This window comes from Bombina bombina, chromosome 5, assembly GCF_027579735.1.
Source record: "Bombina bombina isolate aBomBom1 chromosome 5, aBomBom1.pri, whole genome shotgun sequence".
NCBI lineage: Eukaryota > Metazoa > Chordata > Amphibia > Anura > Bombinatoridae > Bombina > Bombina bombina.
In genome coordinates, this window is record NC_069503.1 from 934326504 (window position 1) to 934342611 (window position 16108).

Sequence of the window (16108 nt, forward strand, 5' to 3'; positions counted from 1 at the left end):
AAAATAATTACAAAATTACCTGTAAAATAAATCCTAACCTAAGCTACAATTAACGTATTTCGTTAGATTTAAATTATATTTAACTTAGGGGGGTGTTAGTGTTAGGGTTAGATTTAGCTTTAGGGGTTAATCCATTTATTACAGTAGCGGCGAGATTAGGTTGGCAGATTAGGGGTTAATAATTGAAGTTAGGAGTCAGCGATGTTAGGGAGGGCAGATTAGGGGTTAATACTATTTATTATAGGGTTATTGAGGCAGGAGTGAGGCGGATTAGGGGTTAATAACTTTATTATAGTAGCGATAAGATCCGCTCGGCAGATTAGGGGTTAATTATTGTAGGTAGCTGGCGGCGACGTTGTGGGTGGCAGGTTAGGGGTTAATAAATATAATATAGGGGTCGGCGGTGTTAGGGGCAGCAGATTAGGGGTACTTATGTATAACGTAGGTGGCGGTCGGCAGATTAGGGGTTAAAAAAAATTAATCGAGTGGCGGCGATGTGGGGGGACCTCGGTTTAGGGGTACATAGGTAGTTTATGGGTGTTAGTGTACTTTAGAGCACAGTAGTTAAGAGCTTTATAAACCGGCGTTAGCCCAGAAAGCTCTTAACTACTGACTTTTTTCTGCGGCTGGATTTTTGTCGTTAGATTTCTAACGCTCACTTCAGCCACGACTCTAAATACCGGAGTTAGAAAGATCCCATTGAAAAGATAGGATACGCAATTGACGTAAGGGGATCTGCGGTATGGAAAAGTCGCGGCTGCAAAGTGAGCGTTAGACCCTTTCTAGGCCACTGTGTTGTTCTTGCTGATTGGTGGATAAATTCACCCGCCAATAAACAAGTGCTTTCCATGGTCCTGAACCAAAAAATAGCTTAGATGCCTTCTTTTTCAAATAAAGAAAGCTAGAGAACAAAGAAAAATTGATAATAGAAGTAAATTAGAAAGTTGCTTAAATTTGCATGCTCTATCTGAATCATGAAAGAAAAAATGAGGGTTCAGTGTCCCTTTAAATAAAAAAAATAGTGTTTAAAGGGGCAGTATACAATTAACGTAACCTTTACACTTTTACATTTTAAAGCACATAGTTTCCTTTTTTCAAAAGACAATAGCCAAGTTTCTGATTCTCTTCTAGGGACTTACTTCACATTAGAGGGTTAACCCTTTATGTGCCTCGTAATACTGTATTTCTGTGATGCTATCTAATATTAGATACTTGACATTCTTACTATTCAAAATCATTAAAGAGCAAACTGGTGCAGCTGAAGTCTTAGGACATAAAACTGATACTTTAGAGGGCAATCTACTAACAATTTAACCCCTTCTCATATGTGGTTGCTATGTAAGGAAGTGTTGATTTGTCCCTCTATTCTACTTTATAACCTATGTGTTGTATCTAATGCTAGACAGAGTCATGCAGCGTTACACTTCAGCAGAGTACTCATTTGCTACCCAGCAGGGTTATCCCCTGGACAGTTTTAAAGATTTGCCTCCTACCCTAAAAAAGTACATACAAAGGGAAGAAGAGTACCCTTTGCAGGCTCTGGGCTTATCTAGGACACCCATAAAGAGCAAACCTTGGTATCCTGTACCTCAGGGGCGTATTAAGGCATAAGCCAACGAGGCCGGTGCCTAGGGCAGCAGATTTTTAAGGGGCAGCAGAATTTTGAGTCCCTAGGGCCACTCTACTGAACTCAGGGCCAGGTGGCTAAATCAACCAATTACAAATAACTTAAATGGCTGGCCCGACTATTACTATCCTATGGGATTGTATGTGGAAGCGCATGACGTGGTGACAGTGGAGGCGGAGCTCACTTGCGCAGCCTGGCCTGGACTGAGAGGGAATGCGGTATTCTTCCTGGCTCCACCGTGTGATTGAGACTCACACAGACTATACAGTGCAGTGTGCACTATACCGTGACCATAGTGAAACAGCATATGCCTTTCTCCCTTCAATACATCTTCATTAGGCATTAAAATACTTAAACGGATTAGTCACTAAATACTTGTACATTTACTGTTTGTCTATCTGTCATACATGCAAAGAATAAGTATTTATTGCTGAATCTATACAACTATGTGACTTAAAACACAACTGAAAATATGTTGTATGCATTTAATACATTCAGAAACAATACAAGTATATACTTTATTATGATTGTATCATGTGACTTTATCCCCTAGGATACAATTCCTAATACTATCATAACTACTGTTGTATTTTTTTAAGTACTTTTAAAGGCCAGTTTGTATATTCATTACATATTTATCCAAGCAGATATTTTGCTTAAAGGGACACTGAACCCAAAAATGTTATTTTGTAATTCAGATAGAGTGTGCAATTTTAAGCAACTTTCTAATTTACTCCTATTATCAATTTTTCTTCGTTCTCTTGCTATCTTTATTTGAAAAAGAAGGCATCTAAGCTTTTTTGGGGATCAGAACTCTGGACAGCACTTTTTTATTGGTGGTTGAATTTATCCACCAATCAGCAAGGACAACTCAGGTTGTTCACCAAAAATGGGCCGGCATCTAAACTTACATTCTTGCATTTCAAATAAAGATACTAAGAGAATGAAGAAAATTTGATAATAGGAGTAAATTAGAAAGTTGCTTAAAATTTCATGCTCAATCTGAATCACGAAATACATTTTTTGGGTACAGTGTCCCTTTAAATAACTGTCAATCACCAAAGAAGATGTTTAAGGTTAAACAACTACCTACTGACAAACTATCATACAGTGAAGGATATTTTTTTCTGATATAAACACTTTAATCATCTGACTTGCAAAATAATGTCTTTTTATATATATATATATATATATATATATATATATCTATATATATATATATATATATATATATATGTGTGTGTGACCAGAGTGAATGCAAGCCCTGGTGAACATCTACTTAAAAAGACATTATTTTTTAAAATTTTTACACCCTGCCCCAAAAATATTATGTCTAAAAAAAGGCCTCAAACCTGGGGTGGGGTGGGGGGGGGGGGAAAGCAGAATTTTGAGTGCCTAGGGCAGCACAAAACCTAAATACGCCCCTGCTGTACCTTTCAGGAGTACAATTACAGAATGAAGATGAAGCAGCACAAGATGCGTCCTTTAATTTACATGCTATTGCAAGAATTGATAAGTTCTTTAAAGGGATATATAACACAAATGTTTTCTTTCGAGATTCAGACAAAGCATACAATTTTAAAAAAGTTTCCAATTTACTTCTGTTTTTAAATTTGCTTTATTCTGTTATTCTTTGTTGAACAGATACATAGGTAGGTAGGGGGCACATTCATGGAGCACTACATGGCAGGAAATAGTTATACCATCTAGTGTCCTGCAAATGGATAACATTCTTGCAAAATGACTGTATTGCAGACATACCTGTATGCACGTTCTTGAGCTTACCTTCCTGCTTTTCAAGTGTACACACAGAAAGAGAATCACTCTTTCAGAAAAGAACAACAGCTTAGTAAGTTGTTCTATGGTTATTTATTACCTAGAAGCAGCCTCTTTTAGCCCAATTGTGCTTTTTACAAAGAACTTTCCTGAAATATTTCAGTCTGATCCCACCTAACAAGGTCAGTCCAGCCCTGAAATATTAGGCAATCCTTCCCTAAACAAGGAACATGGCAACCCCAGGTGATCGTTTTCAACTATGGATACCCAGAAAACACAAAAAATTGATAGTAGAAGTGAATTGGAAAGTTGTTAAAAAATTGGATACTCTGAATCATGAAAGAAAATTTTGCGGTTTAATGACCATTTTATGCAGCTCCAAAGAAGCCATCTACCTAGCAATCCCTTTGTTCCCTCTGCCAAATTCAAAAGCATGTTCCCTTTGCTCTCTGAAAAAATAGAAAGCATGGGAGACTATTCTAAAGGTGGACAATGCAATCTCCACTTTGGCTAGGTAGACTACCATTCCTTTAAAGTACTGTTCCTCTTTTAAGGATCCAATGGATAGGAAACTTAAAGGTTTCCTAAAGAGATTATTTAAGCTGGCAGGATATATTTTTCATTCAGTTGTTAATGTAGCTTGCTATCTGCAGTTACTGCAGTCTGGTGTAGCAACATCTTTGACCATATTAACCAAGCAGCTTCCCTTGATGAAATGTAGGATTGAGTGAGGTTGGTCAACAGTTTCATTTGTGATGGAGCTGTTGAAATAACTTGCATTAATGCAAAAAGTACTGCTATGACTGTTCTGGCTAGAAGAGCCTTCTGGCTCAAGTTATGATCTGTTGATATTGTAGGATTAATCCCTCCAATTTCAAGGAAATATATTGTATGGATTTCACTCCTTTCGTTAGTACAAGATGCAAAGCTCCTACCCTCTTCAATGTCTCAAAATTCAGACACCTCCAAATCCATATGGAAGCCTGGTTCCTGTATGTCCAAACTGTCCAAAAATTCTGCCCCAATCAGCATGAAGACACTTCTGGCTGGGGGGGCTGACCCTTTTTTAGGAGGTTTGGGAAAAATCAGTTAAAGATCCTTGGGTACTGAACATAATTTCCCAGGGGTACCACATAGGCTTTTGGTCTCTCCCTCCTCGAGGAAGATTCATATCCCAAAACATCCTTTGATCAAGGTCAGCATTTTCTTGGCATGTGTAACAGACCTAGAGGCCATGGTAGTTATTACTCCCATCAGGGGTTCTATTCAAACCTTCATAATTTCAAAAAAAATAATAACTTTAAGTTCAAGATATTCAATTCATGTCTACTATAGATTGAATGATGCCTATTTGCATATCCCAATTCAAATGGATAATACAAAATTCCTCAGATTTGCCTATCTAAACTGGCATTACCAATCTGTGGCACTTCCATTTGGTCTTGCTAGGTTCTCAGGGCTCTTTTGTCCATAATAAAACCCCAGGACATTGAAGTAGCTCCTTACCTAGATGACATTCAAGTACAGGCTTTTTCCTTTTAGATGGCTCAAGAACATACAAAAACAGTTCTTCAGTTCTTTTGTTCTCATGGTTGGAAAATCTACCAAAGAGCTCTCTAATACCACAAACTAGAGTGGCCTTTCTGGGTTTCATCTTAGACTGTAACAATGAGGCTGTGTCTTACAGATGCACACAGACTCAAATTATAAAAGGTATGTTCCTTTCTCCAACAATCTTCTCTTCCTACGGTGCTTCAGTAAATGGAAGTAGATTCCATTTACATCCTTTGCTGTTTCGAATGTTGCAACAGTGGAATGGAGATTACAACAACCTGTCCTCAGTCATCACTTCCTTTACCCCAGCGAATGGTCTTTGAATCAAGAGCTATTCAATCAGATTGTGAATTGTTGGGGCAGGCCAGACAAAAATGTCATGGCTTCTTGCTTAAATCAAAGACTAACCCAGTATTGTGCATGATCTCAAGAGCATACAAGACCCACTCTTGTTTTTAAATACCAGTTGGTGGTAGAACCAGATTGCACTTCTCTTACCATGCTTTTCCTTTCTTACTTTTTTAAATTTTCTTTTTTTTGATCATATGTTAAGAAATTATGAGAAAGTGGGGGATTAAAGCTCAGTTTTGTGGGGTGATGTGCCTCCTTCTATAAGACTGGACTTTAATCCCACATATGATGGCTCGTGGACTCTCACCATCAGAAAATAAATACATTTTTTTTCAGGTAAGCATACATTTTGTTTTTATATTACAGTTTCATAGTGTTTACTGTTCCTTCAAAGATGAGTGAAATAATTTTTGATAACTGTAATTCCTGATTCAAAAAAGATGCCTTTAAAATATTTATTAAAATTATATCTACAAATTGCTACCCCATGGATGTACAGTTTTCATTTGATTACATATTATTATTATGAAGTACATTTAAGTCTGCTTCATTACATATTTCTCCTTGCTATAAATATATTTCTCCAATTTTCCAGTTATATATATATATATATATATATATATATATATATATATATATATATATACTTTGTTTTTAACAGATAAATAATAGTAATGATAAGCTAAAATTTACATAATAATAATTAATGTGAGCAATGTTATTTTACAAAATTTAGCTGTCGTAAATTGAGCAAAGCTGTATTTAATACTATAAAAAAGTAAATATTTATTTACAGTAAAGAATCCCAGGGATTCAGGTTTTGCTTTCTTACCTGTCACCATTAATTACGGTTGAAACAACATCTTTTTTTCCTTGACGTATTGCCTCATGAATGAAAGAACCACAGTTTATATTCAATTTGATAGTAGCCCCATTGTCCAGTAGAAGACCAACAGCTTTTGCATGACCTTCTTGTGCAGCAATGTGAAGTGCTGTGTTCTTTACAGTTAGGAAAATACATTAAATGTAGCATAAGGCAAATATAAAAACCTGTATTACATTTTTCTGATACAGGCGTATTACATGCTAACTGTGATGTTGAGTTGATATTTGTTATAATGCTCGTTATTTTCAGATGTGTAACAATAATATTAATAATAATAATAAATTATCATTTATTTATGAAACATCAACATATTGCCAGTGCTCTGAAAAGTAATTAGAGAATAAATAAAAAGAGTATTTTTGTGGATTTATAGCAATGAAAACACAACATATCTCCATGGAGGAGGGATTTTATTCAGGAACACAAAAAGGAGATACTGCACTCATAAAGCTCAAAATCCTTAGATTTATTTAACAAAATCAAACAAACAAACTCAGGAGACACCTGACTTACATCTTACACGATTCACGCTACATGGAGTGCTTAATCACAGTTAGCGTTACAGAGTCTCAGGTACATATTTAAATGCATTCCAACCAATCATTTTAAGGTATTCTTATTGCGTGATATTCAACTTTCATTTAAATGTGATCCATATCGCTAATGTACCTTTACAGACCCCACAAAGAATAATAATGACAAATAAACATCATAAAAAATTATAAATATGCAACATAAAAAAATGAGAGTATAAAATAATAATTACTTAAACATATGAACTAAGCGTCTGCATATATAAGCTTTAATAAATTCTTTAGAATATTCCAAAGAACATAAGACCTAACATATCATAACTCATTGCAAACCAAAATCACATGAATGTCAAAACTCTATTATTTATAACCTATGATGTCAATATACTTAATTCAAGAAAAGTGTCTAAACTTTGTATCAAATAATTACTTTAAGATGGATATTATTCCCTAACTTCTATTTCTGAGTTAGATAAATTGACACAGGGCTTTGAGGAAATATTTTCAGACAGTAGTTTCAATAATCCCCTTGGTAATTTGTTTCAGACTATGGAAAATCTTATTATGAAATAAACAAAATTACAATGGGAAAAGTGGACACTTGAGAGATATATACATTTGAGAATTGTGCCAAGAGGGCTCAGACTAAAAAGGTTTCCTACTTTTGAAACTGATGACATGGATTTTATAAATCGTTGGAAGAATACGTTATCAGACTATTCCTTTAAACTCATGACACTGATTATAGAGTACAGGATAAACAGTTATCAATGGTCAGGCAGTTTATTGCTTCTTTACAAAAAGAATTGGACATTTGTCAACTTGAAGCAAAGTACTTAGAATTTGATAAACTATTGAAAGATGTCATTGCTGATTTAAAGAAAACTTTAACTCAGTCTAATCATGAAAAATATTGAGATAAGAATAATACTTTTGAAACAGTGTATATTTGGCAGAAAATGTTTCACAGAAGATCTAGGGAACTCAGGCAATGTATAAACAATAGTAAAACCCCCAAGATTAATAATAGATAAAAATGTAAATTTTTCAGATTCAGATCCTGATACTAGTGTTGAAAGATCAGATTTTGGTGGAGCAAGTTGTACTACACAGACAAGAGAGGTTTCTCCTCCCAAATCTATATTAAAGCAGTCCACCTTTAGGAATTAACATGCGATTGAATATCATAATAGCTCTAGATCAAAACAAACCCAGTTGATTGGTGGCAATAGAAATTGGAATAAGAAGATTCACATAAAGGGGTATATTTAATAAGCAGCAGATTTATTAAGACCACTGCTCCTTAACTTTTCCATCACCTTTTAGGTGGCAGACTGAAATCATCACGATTCGATCCGATTGGGATGATTGCCACCCTCTGCTAGTGGATGATTGGCCGCCAGTGAGCAGGGGGCGGCATTGCACAAGCATTTCACTAGAAATGTTTGTGCAATGATAAATGCTGACAGAGTATGCGGTCAGCATTTAGCGAGGTCAAGCAGACTTGATTCGCTATAGCGAATCATGTCCGCTTGACCTTTAATAAATCTACCCCAAATACTCTTCTAGCGTTCCATCAAACACTTGTGACAGTAATAGATCAGAAGCAGGCATTACATATGGTGAACAAGCAGAATTGAAGCAGGTTTTTCACATTCCCCCAAGATTAGAAGAGTGTGGAGGAGGGGAAAGAAAACAAGGTTTTCAACAAACACACTATCCCCTCCGACAGGGAAGGAGACAGAGCAGATACAAGGATTAAATTACATTAACGTTTCTGATCATATATTGACTCCAACTAAACAAAACTTACTGAGCTATGGTGTAGGTTTTGTACAATCCTCTAATTTTAACCTATTCCAGACTCTGGTTGACGTCTATAGGCTGATCAGACAGTTAACATTGAAGAAATACTTTTTTTCTGGGTAATGACAGTTTTGCTCAGACTATCAAATTATAGTTTTTTTTTTTATGAAAAAGACACATCTACTGCTTTGTTGATTAGTGTTTTTTATATCAACTAGAAGAAATGAGTCTAGAGTCTAATACAGCAGGAAGGATTAATTAATATTGTGGGTTTTTTTGCCCTAAATCTGTCTTCTATTCTGTGCAGACCGGGGGGGGGGGGTATTCTGGAAAATTTTCAAGAGAATTGAGTTTGACAAGTTACCCCCTTATTTTACAAGAGAGGAGAGAGAAGCATTGAAATCTCTCAAAAAATGAAAATGTAGTTATAAAAACTGTGGATAAGGGGGTAGTGTTGTGGATTGGAACAGGTCATCCTATGTTGAGGAAGTTTTAAGACAGCTACAAAATGGACATGATTATGGTATTTTGACCTTTAATCCTAATAATATGTTTCAGAAAAAGCTCAAAAAACTTTTAGATAATGGTTTAGATCAACACCTATATTTCATATTTGGCCTAATGTGCACAAATCTTTAGAAAATGTGAGGGGAAGGCCAATAGTTTTGGTAATTGGTTTACTATGCGAGCAACTCTTAGGGGACAATTTATCAAAGATCTTGCGGACCTGATCCGACAGTGCGGATCAGGTCCGCAGGACCTCGCTGAATGCGGAGAGCAATATGCTCTCCGTATTTAGCATTGCACCAGCAGATCGCAAGAGCTGCTGGTGCAATGCCGCCCCCTGCAGACTTGCGGCCAATGGGCCACCAGCAGGGAGGTGTCAATCAACCCGATCATACTCGATCGGGTTTAATTCCGGTGATTCCTGTCCGCCTGCTCAGAGCAGCTGACAGTGTTATGGAGCAGCAGTCTTTAGACCGCTGCTTCATAACTGCTGTTTCTGGCGAGTCTGAAGACTCGCCAGAAACACGGGCCCACAAGCTCCGTTCGGAGCTTGATAAATGGGCCCCTAAGAGTGGCTAGATAATGTATTACAACCACTGGCCATTAGTCTTCCAAGTTATTTAAAAGATAAAAAACATGTGTTACATTTAGTAGAACAAATTGAGTGGTAAGAAACTACATTTTGCTTTCAATTGACGTTACTGCATTATAATCATCAATTCTATATAAAGTTGGCCTAAAAGTCATTTATTTATTTTTTGACAGCAAAAACTGACTATAGTGAAAAATTTCAGGACTTTATTGAGGAAGTCACAAGGGTTCTATTAACTCATAACTGTTTTAGATTTGGTGATGTTTTTACCTCCAAAAGTGTGGTACAGCCATAGGGCCAAATTTGCCCCTGCATACGCCAACCTGACTACGGGTGGGTGGGAGGCTGTCTATATTTTTGGTGATAAAAATGGTTTTAAGAGTCACATCCAATTATATTATAGGTAAATTGATTACCTTATCTGTATTTGGACAGGCAGCCATGAATTGACTAAGGAATTTATGTTATTTCCTAATTCCAATTATTCCAATGATTGTGGTTTGAAATTTACCTATGATTTTCAGGTTGCTGAATTACATTTCTTGGGTGTTACACTAATGACAGATAAGACTCATAGGGGCCTATCTATCAAGCTCCGAATGGAGCTTGATGCCCCGTGTTTCTGGTGAGCCTGCAGACTCGCCAGAAACAGCAGTTATGAAGCAGCGGTCACAAAGACCGCTGCTCCATAACCTGTCCGCCTGCTCTGAGCAGGCGGACAGTCATCGCCGCAATTCAACCCGATCGAATACGATCGGGTTGATTGACACCCCCCTGCTGGCGGCCAATTGGCCGTGAGTCTGCAGGAGGGGGCGTTGCACCAGCAGCTCTTGTGAGCTGCTGGTACAATGCTGAATACGGAGAGCGTATTGCTCTTCGTATTCAGCGAGGTCTGGCGGACCTGATCTGCACTGTCGGATCAGGTCCAACAGACTTTAATAAATAGAGGCCATAGCATAGTTGATACAAAGGTATATAGGAAACCAATTTAAGGCAACATCTTTCTACATGGTAAAAGCAACCATCCTAAATGGGTCCCTTATGCTATAGCAAGGGAACAATTCATGCAACTTAAAAGATACTGTTCCAAACCTTCTGATTATATTTCACAAGAAAAGATTTTTAAAAACCGCCTTTTTAAACAAGGTTATCCAAAAGACACTGTCTTAAAAGCAAAGTCTGAGGTTGATGCTATGCAGAGAAAAAAATACATAGACAAGATTCTACATTTTAGGGTGTCACATTTGTCACACAATATTCCAACCAATATAAAGAGATATGTAAGATTGCTAAGAAACATTTTCAGATGTTTTATGCTGATGGCAAATTACAAGAAACAGTAGTTTAGGGTTGTAGATATTTTTACAGATGGGTGTATCCCTTGGTAACATTACTGTCACCTAGAGAGTTAAAACAAAGGCAACCTGCTAGTTCTTGATTGGAAATAAAAGGAATGCACAGGTGTGGGTTTCACAATTGTAAACCCTGCAGCTAAATGGTGACAGTTTTGAATAACTTGTCACAGGGAAATTATATTCAATAGAATACTGTGTAAATTGTCACTCTACCTATATATTTTATTTAATTTGGTGTACCCAGTGCCATTTACAGTACGTGGGGTGCTCTTCACGTGAAGCCAGAGAAAGAATAAGGGAGCACTTGTCTAACATTAGATGCCTAAGTAAAACTTTGATTTGGCTAAACATTTTAATTTATGAGCATAACTGTAACACTACCTTTTTTCAAAAGGACAGTCATTGAGAAAATTAGAATACCAAAGAGAGGTGGAGATAAAATACATTTTTTGTTGAAACAGGAAAGTTTTTGGATTTTCAGCCAAAAAACAAGAAAACCTTTGGATTTTAATTCTGCCTTTGATCTATTTCATTTTTGGAAATATATGTGCTCTTTTATATAGTTTCTAGTGTGCAGATCAATCAGTAACTGTGTATGATCATAATATATTTGAGAGCAGTATAAATATGTTTCATTAAATTATAAGACATTGGGGTAGATTTATTTAGCAGCGGATGCTGCATTTTACGCCAATCGATTCAGGCTCGCCGGAAACAGAAGTTAAGCAGCGGTTGGCTGCAAGTGAGCAGGGGCGGCATTGCACAAGCATTTTACTAGAAATGCTTGGCGGTGTTAAATGCCGACTGCTTATGCTGTCTGCATTTAGCCAGGTCGAGAGGACATGATTTGCTACAGCGAATCATGTCTGCTCGACTATAGATAAATCTACCCCTTAGAGTAATTACATTAGATAATATATAATTAATGGTAACAATGTATAAATCCGTTGTATGTTATATGTTTTATTGAATGTATGAATCCACCTTAAGATGATTCATCACATGGTATATCAACCAATGAGATGGCTTTCTTGTTTTGTAAAAGTTTTATGTGCTGTGGTGTAAAAATATCATCTATGATCTAGGCATAGTAGCCAAAAAGCATGAGATGTGCAGCGTGCCACAATGTTTTAAAGTGTGATGAATAAAGCTTATGTTTTAAGTGAAGAAGTGCCGGACTTTCCATTAATATGTTGTTTAAGTTAAGCTGCAATACCTAAAAACCTCCTTATTGGATCCCTGTTGTTTGGATCTTCAGCTTGGCCACCAGCTGATCAGAACGGCACTATGCAGTAGCAAGGGCGCAAAGAACTGTGCCTGTGAATTACTTTTTCACACAGGAGGACAAAGTAAATTCACTCCGCTGCATAGCCTATTGGAAGTAGGCTTGCAGCATTGAGAAAGAAGTTGTTCCTTCCTTTTAAATTGCTACCATTTGTGCAAATGATAAAGAAATAATGGTTACAGCCTGTACTGCATATCCAACCATACACTCTCCTGCACCTCCCTGTTGCATTTTTTTAATTTATTTACTAACCACAGACACTTGGTTAGTAGCACATAAAACATAACTTTCATTTAGTTTTAATAAAATATTATTCCACAAGACAATTACATGAACTTGGTAGAAAGTGATGTTTGTGAACTGCCATATGATAAAATCCACAATTTACACAGTTATATAGGCCAGGTGATTTTTTTTTTAACTTATGTACTAAAATACAAAAATAAGGAGAAGTGGTGTAAAGCTAATCTACATAACCGATGACCTTTTGAGCTTATGTACTAAAGGAAACATAGAAACATAGAATTTGACGGTAGATAAGAACCAAAAAGGCCCATCAAGTCTACCCATATTACATGTCACTTTTTCCTTAGGATAGCCTTATGCATGTCCCAGGCTTTTTTGAATTCCTTTAGAGTCTTTGTGTTTACCACCTGAAATGGAAGTTTATTCCATGAATCCACCACCCTTTCTGTAAAAAATGCTTACTCAAATTTCAAGCACATAAATGAAAAACAGATAAACAAAATGTGAGGGAGTTGGAGGAAAAACATTTAGAGAGGTATTTTAAGAAAGACACTATGGTCTCCATTTATCATTCTACCAGGGCTCCAAAGCTACTATCGCAGCTTGATAAATGGAGCCCTTTGCATCTGTAAACAAATGTTTTTCTAGGGAAGCTTATTTTAGAAGCTTGAGGTAAGACTTGTAAGTAAGTCAAGGAATTTTATAGATTTGGTGGACTACAAAAAATCCTAAAGACTGGAGAGTAAGGAAAAGTATGAGCAAAGAAGATCTTATGTGGAATAAAGGGAGAGGATGAATATTTATAAGTCAGGTGAGACACATAAGAGCACTTGGTGTTATTGAGGGCTTAGTACGTTAAGATCAAGATTTTGAATATTATTATTAAGGCTAAGGGGGGGCAGTGAAGGTACTGGCAAAAAGATACAGCAAATTAGTAGGTTTGTGAAGAAGAGTCTGAAAAAAAAGCATTCATGATGGATTGAATTACGACTGTCTGTAGCCTGGGAGAGCAGAGAATGTGGAGGTGAAATAGTCAAGGCAGGATATGACTAGAAAGTGAATTAGAATTTCATTGTATAAAACTGCTGAATTCTGGAGAGTTATATTTAATATGTGAAGCAATATTTAGCAAAGTGTAAATAAGAACAAGTGAAAGCTCAATAAGACAATATATCAACCCAGGCAATGAGCCATTGGGCACATCTCGAGAAGACTATAAATAAGCTAGAAACCATTTTAACAAGATACACAAGTAAAAAAAAAATAACAAAAAAACCTTCATGACCATAATATGTATAGCTTGGGAGAAGATATATGATAGATCAAATTTGACAAAACCATGAGCCTGAAAAAAGTACTATTTTTTTTAAATTAAAAGTTCTCATTGTTTATAGAAACTGATATTCAATAACTTGAGACCAAAATATCACGCAGGGATAATGCTTGGTATTTGCTATTGGAAAAAAAAAACTGGGGTTCTTACCTTTTCTTTGTCTGTTTTATCAATAAGACCCATTGATGTATCCAAGAGTGTCTGTATTGTGCGTGTATAGCCGCCAAAAGCAGCATAATGAAGAGCTGTCCATCCACGATAGTCACTAGGATTAATTAAGCATGTTATGTGTAAATATATGAAGTGCAGACTTTCTGCTGGTATATCTTGTAGTCGGTGATCAATAATTACAATTAAACTGGATATTTAAGCAAAATTCAGTAAGAAAATACACACACCAGTGGCAGTTCTATGGGGTGTTGGGGGGTGCAATGCACCTCCAAACACACATATAACACCCCTGTTGAGCTGCAAAGGACTCCATGTATTATGTTCAGTACCTTTGTTAGCCCCCAATTACCCCACCAATTTTAAAGGGACATTCCGGTCAAAATTTAAATGCACATAGATGACTTACATCTTTGAATAGAAACATGTATTGGCAAAAATGCTTCTAGTAAAGGTTATCGCTGATTAAGTGATAACGTTTTTCTCTGCATGTGCATTTGAAGCATAGCTAGATAGTCTCAGTGCACCAGCATTTAAAATACTGCAGCTGATCAGAGCACCAATTGAGCTTGTATCATGTCAGCAATTAACAAATTGAGTCATTACCAGATGGTACAAGCACCTTAGGATCTCTGAGTTCTGTGTTTAAAAAGCTGGTACATGGTGCATGCTTACAAACACTTTTGAAATAGCTTTAGCTTTTATAAGAAGCATTTTTGCTATTACATGTATATTACAAAAATGACATGTGCAGGCAGTCATGTTATTTTCTTATTCAGTTTAAGGAAGTTTACTATGAGGGAAATCTCATGAGATCACAGCAAAGCAATGCATGACTTTAGCACAGCTGATGCTGATTGGCTATTATTTTTTAGTTTTTGATTTTTAAACTTGCAGCTGGAAAGCAGCTGAGGTATAAATGTTCACAGAGCACTTACTCTGGTGAGCTGAAGAAATTGTGAAGTAAAATATTTTCCCTTTTTACATAGATATGTTTAGGTGATATTTTCATGTCAGCTTTTTACAGTTATGCTGCATCACTTTCAAGTGATTTAGCATATGATTATTATGTCCCTTTAAATGTATATTTGTATACACAATAGTAAGTTTTAATACTTAAAACCAAGTTTTCTAATTGTGCACAAAAGCAAAACTTTGTAAATTTTTGTAATATGTTGTAATATAAGTGCATTGGGTGAGCTACTGCTTCTTCCTATGAAAGTATTGGGTGCACTTTATGGTATTGTGTGTTCAAAATGTTTTGGTTAAACATTTTGGGCCAGATTACAAGTGGCGGGGGCTAAATAGCACCTGTATAACAAGTTAAAAGTATAAAATGTTAGCATGCGAGCGAAAAATCAGACGTGTTAACTTAAACACTTAAGACACTGAAACAGCTCAAGATTCTTCTCCGCATATAAGACTTCCATGGGGCACACTACTAAAAAAAAACCAAAAAAAAAACAAAACACTACACCAACAGTGCTAAACCCAATGTAAGTAACAAGTATTTTACATTCCAATGTTCTTCACATAGAATACAATGTTATTTTTATTTTTAATAGATATTTAAATTTAAATATATATATATATATATATATATATATATATATAGGTAATTGCTTTTAAAAAAAAGTATATCTATTATCTATACCTATATATCTATATGAATATATACAAATATATAGATACAAATGTAGATATAGATACACACACATATATATATATATATACAGGGAGTGCAGAATTATTAGGCAAATTAGTATTTTGACCACATCATCCTCTTTATGCATGTTGTCTTACTCCAAGCTGTATAGGCTCGAAAGCCTACTACCAATTAAGCATATTAGGTGATGTGCATCTCTGTAATGAGAAGGGGTGTGGTCTAATGACATCAACACCCTATATCAGGTGTGCATAATTATTAGGCAACTTCCTTTCCTTTGGCAAAATGGGTCAAAAGAAGGACTTGACAGGCTCAGAAAAGTCAAAAATAGTGAGATATCTTGCAGAGGGATGCAGCACTCTTAAAATTGCAAAGCTTCTGAAGCGTGATCATCGAACAATCAAGCGTTTCATTCAAAATAGT

General features: G+C 36.0%; 1 protein-coding gene across 1 annotated transcript in view; it reads right to left on the reverse strand.

Moving 5' to 3' along the window:
* TRPA1 (transient receptor potential cation channel subfamily A member 1) overlaps positions 1 to 16108 on the reverse strand; it is a 336909-nt gene that overhangs the window by 144788 nt on the left and 176013 nt on the right. Inside the window, exons 13-14 of the mRNA XM_053715123.1 lie at positions 14002 to 14116; positions 6141 to 6307 (exon numbers count right to left, since the gene is read on the reverse strand). Of these exons, the coding sequence (XP_053571098.1) occupies positions 6141 to 6307; positions 14002 to 14116 (282 nt within the window). The remainder of the gene's footprint in view (positions 1 to 6140; positions 6308 to 14001; positions 14117 to 16108) is intronic.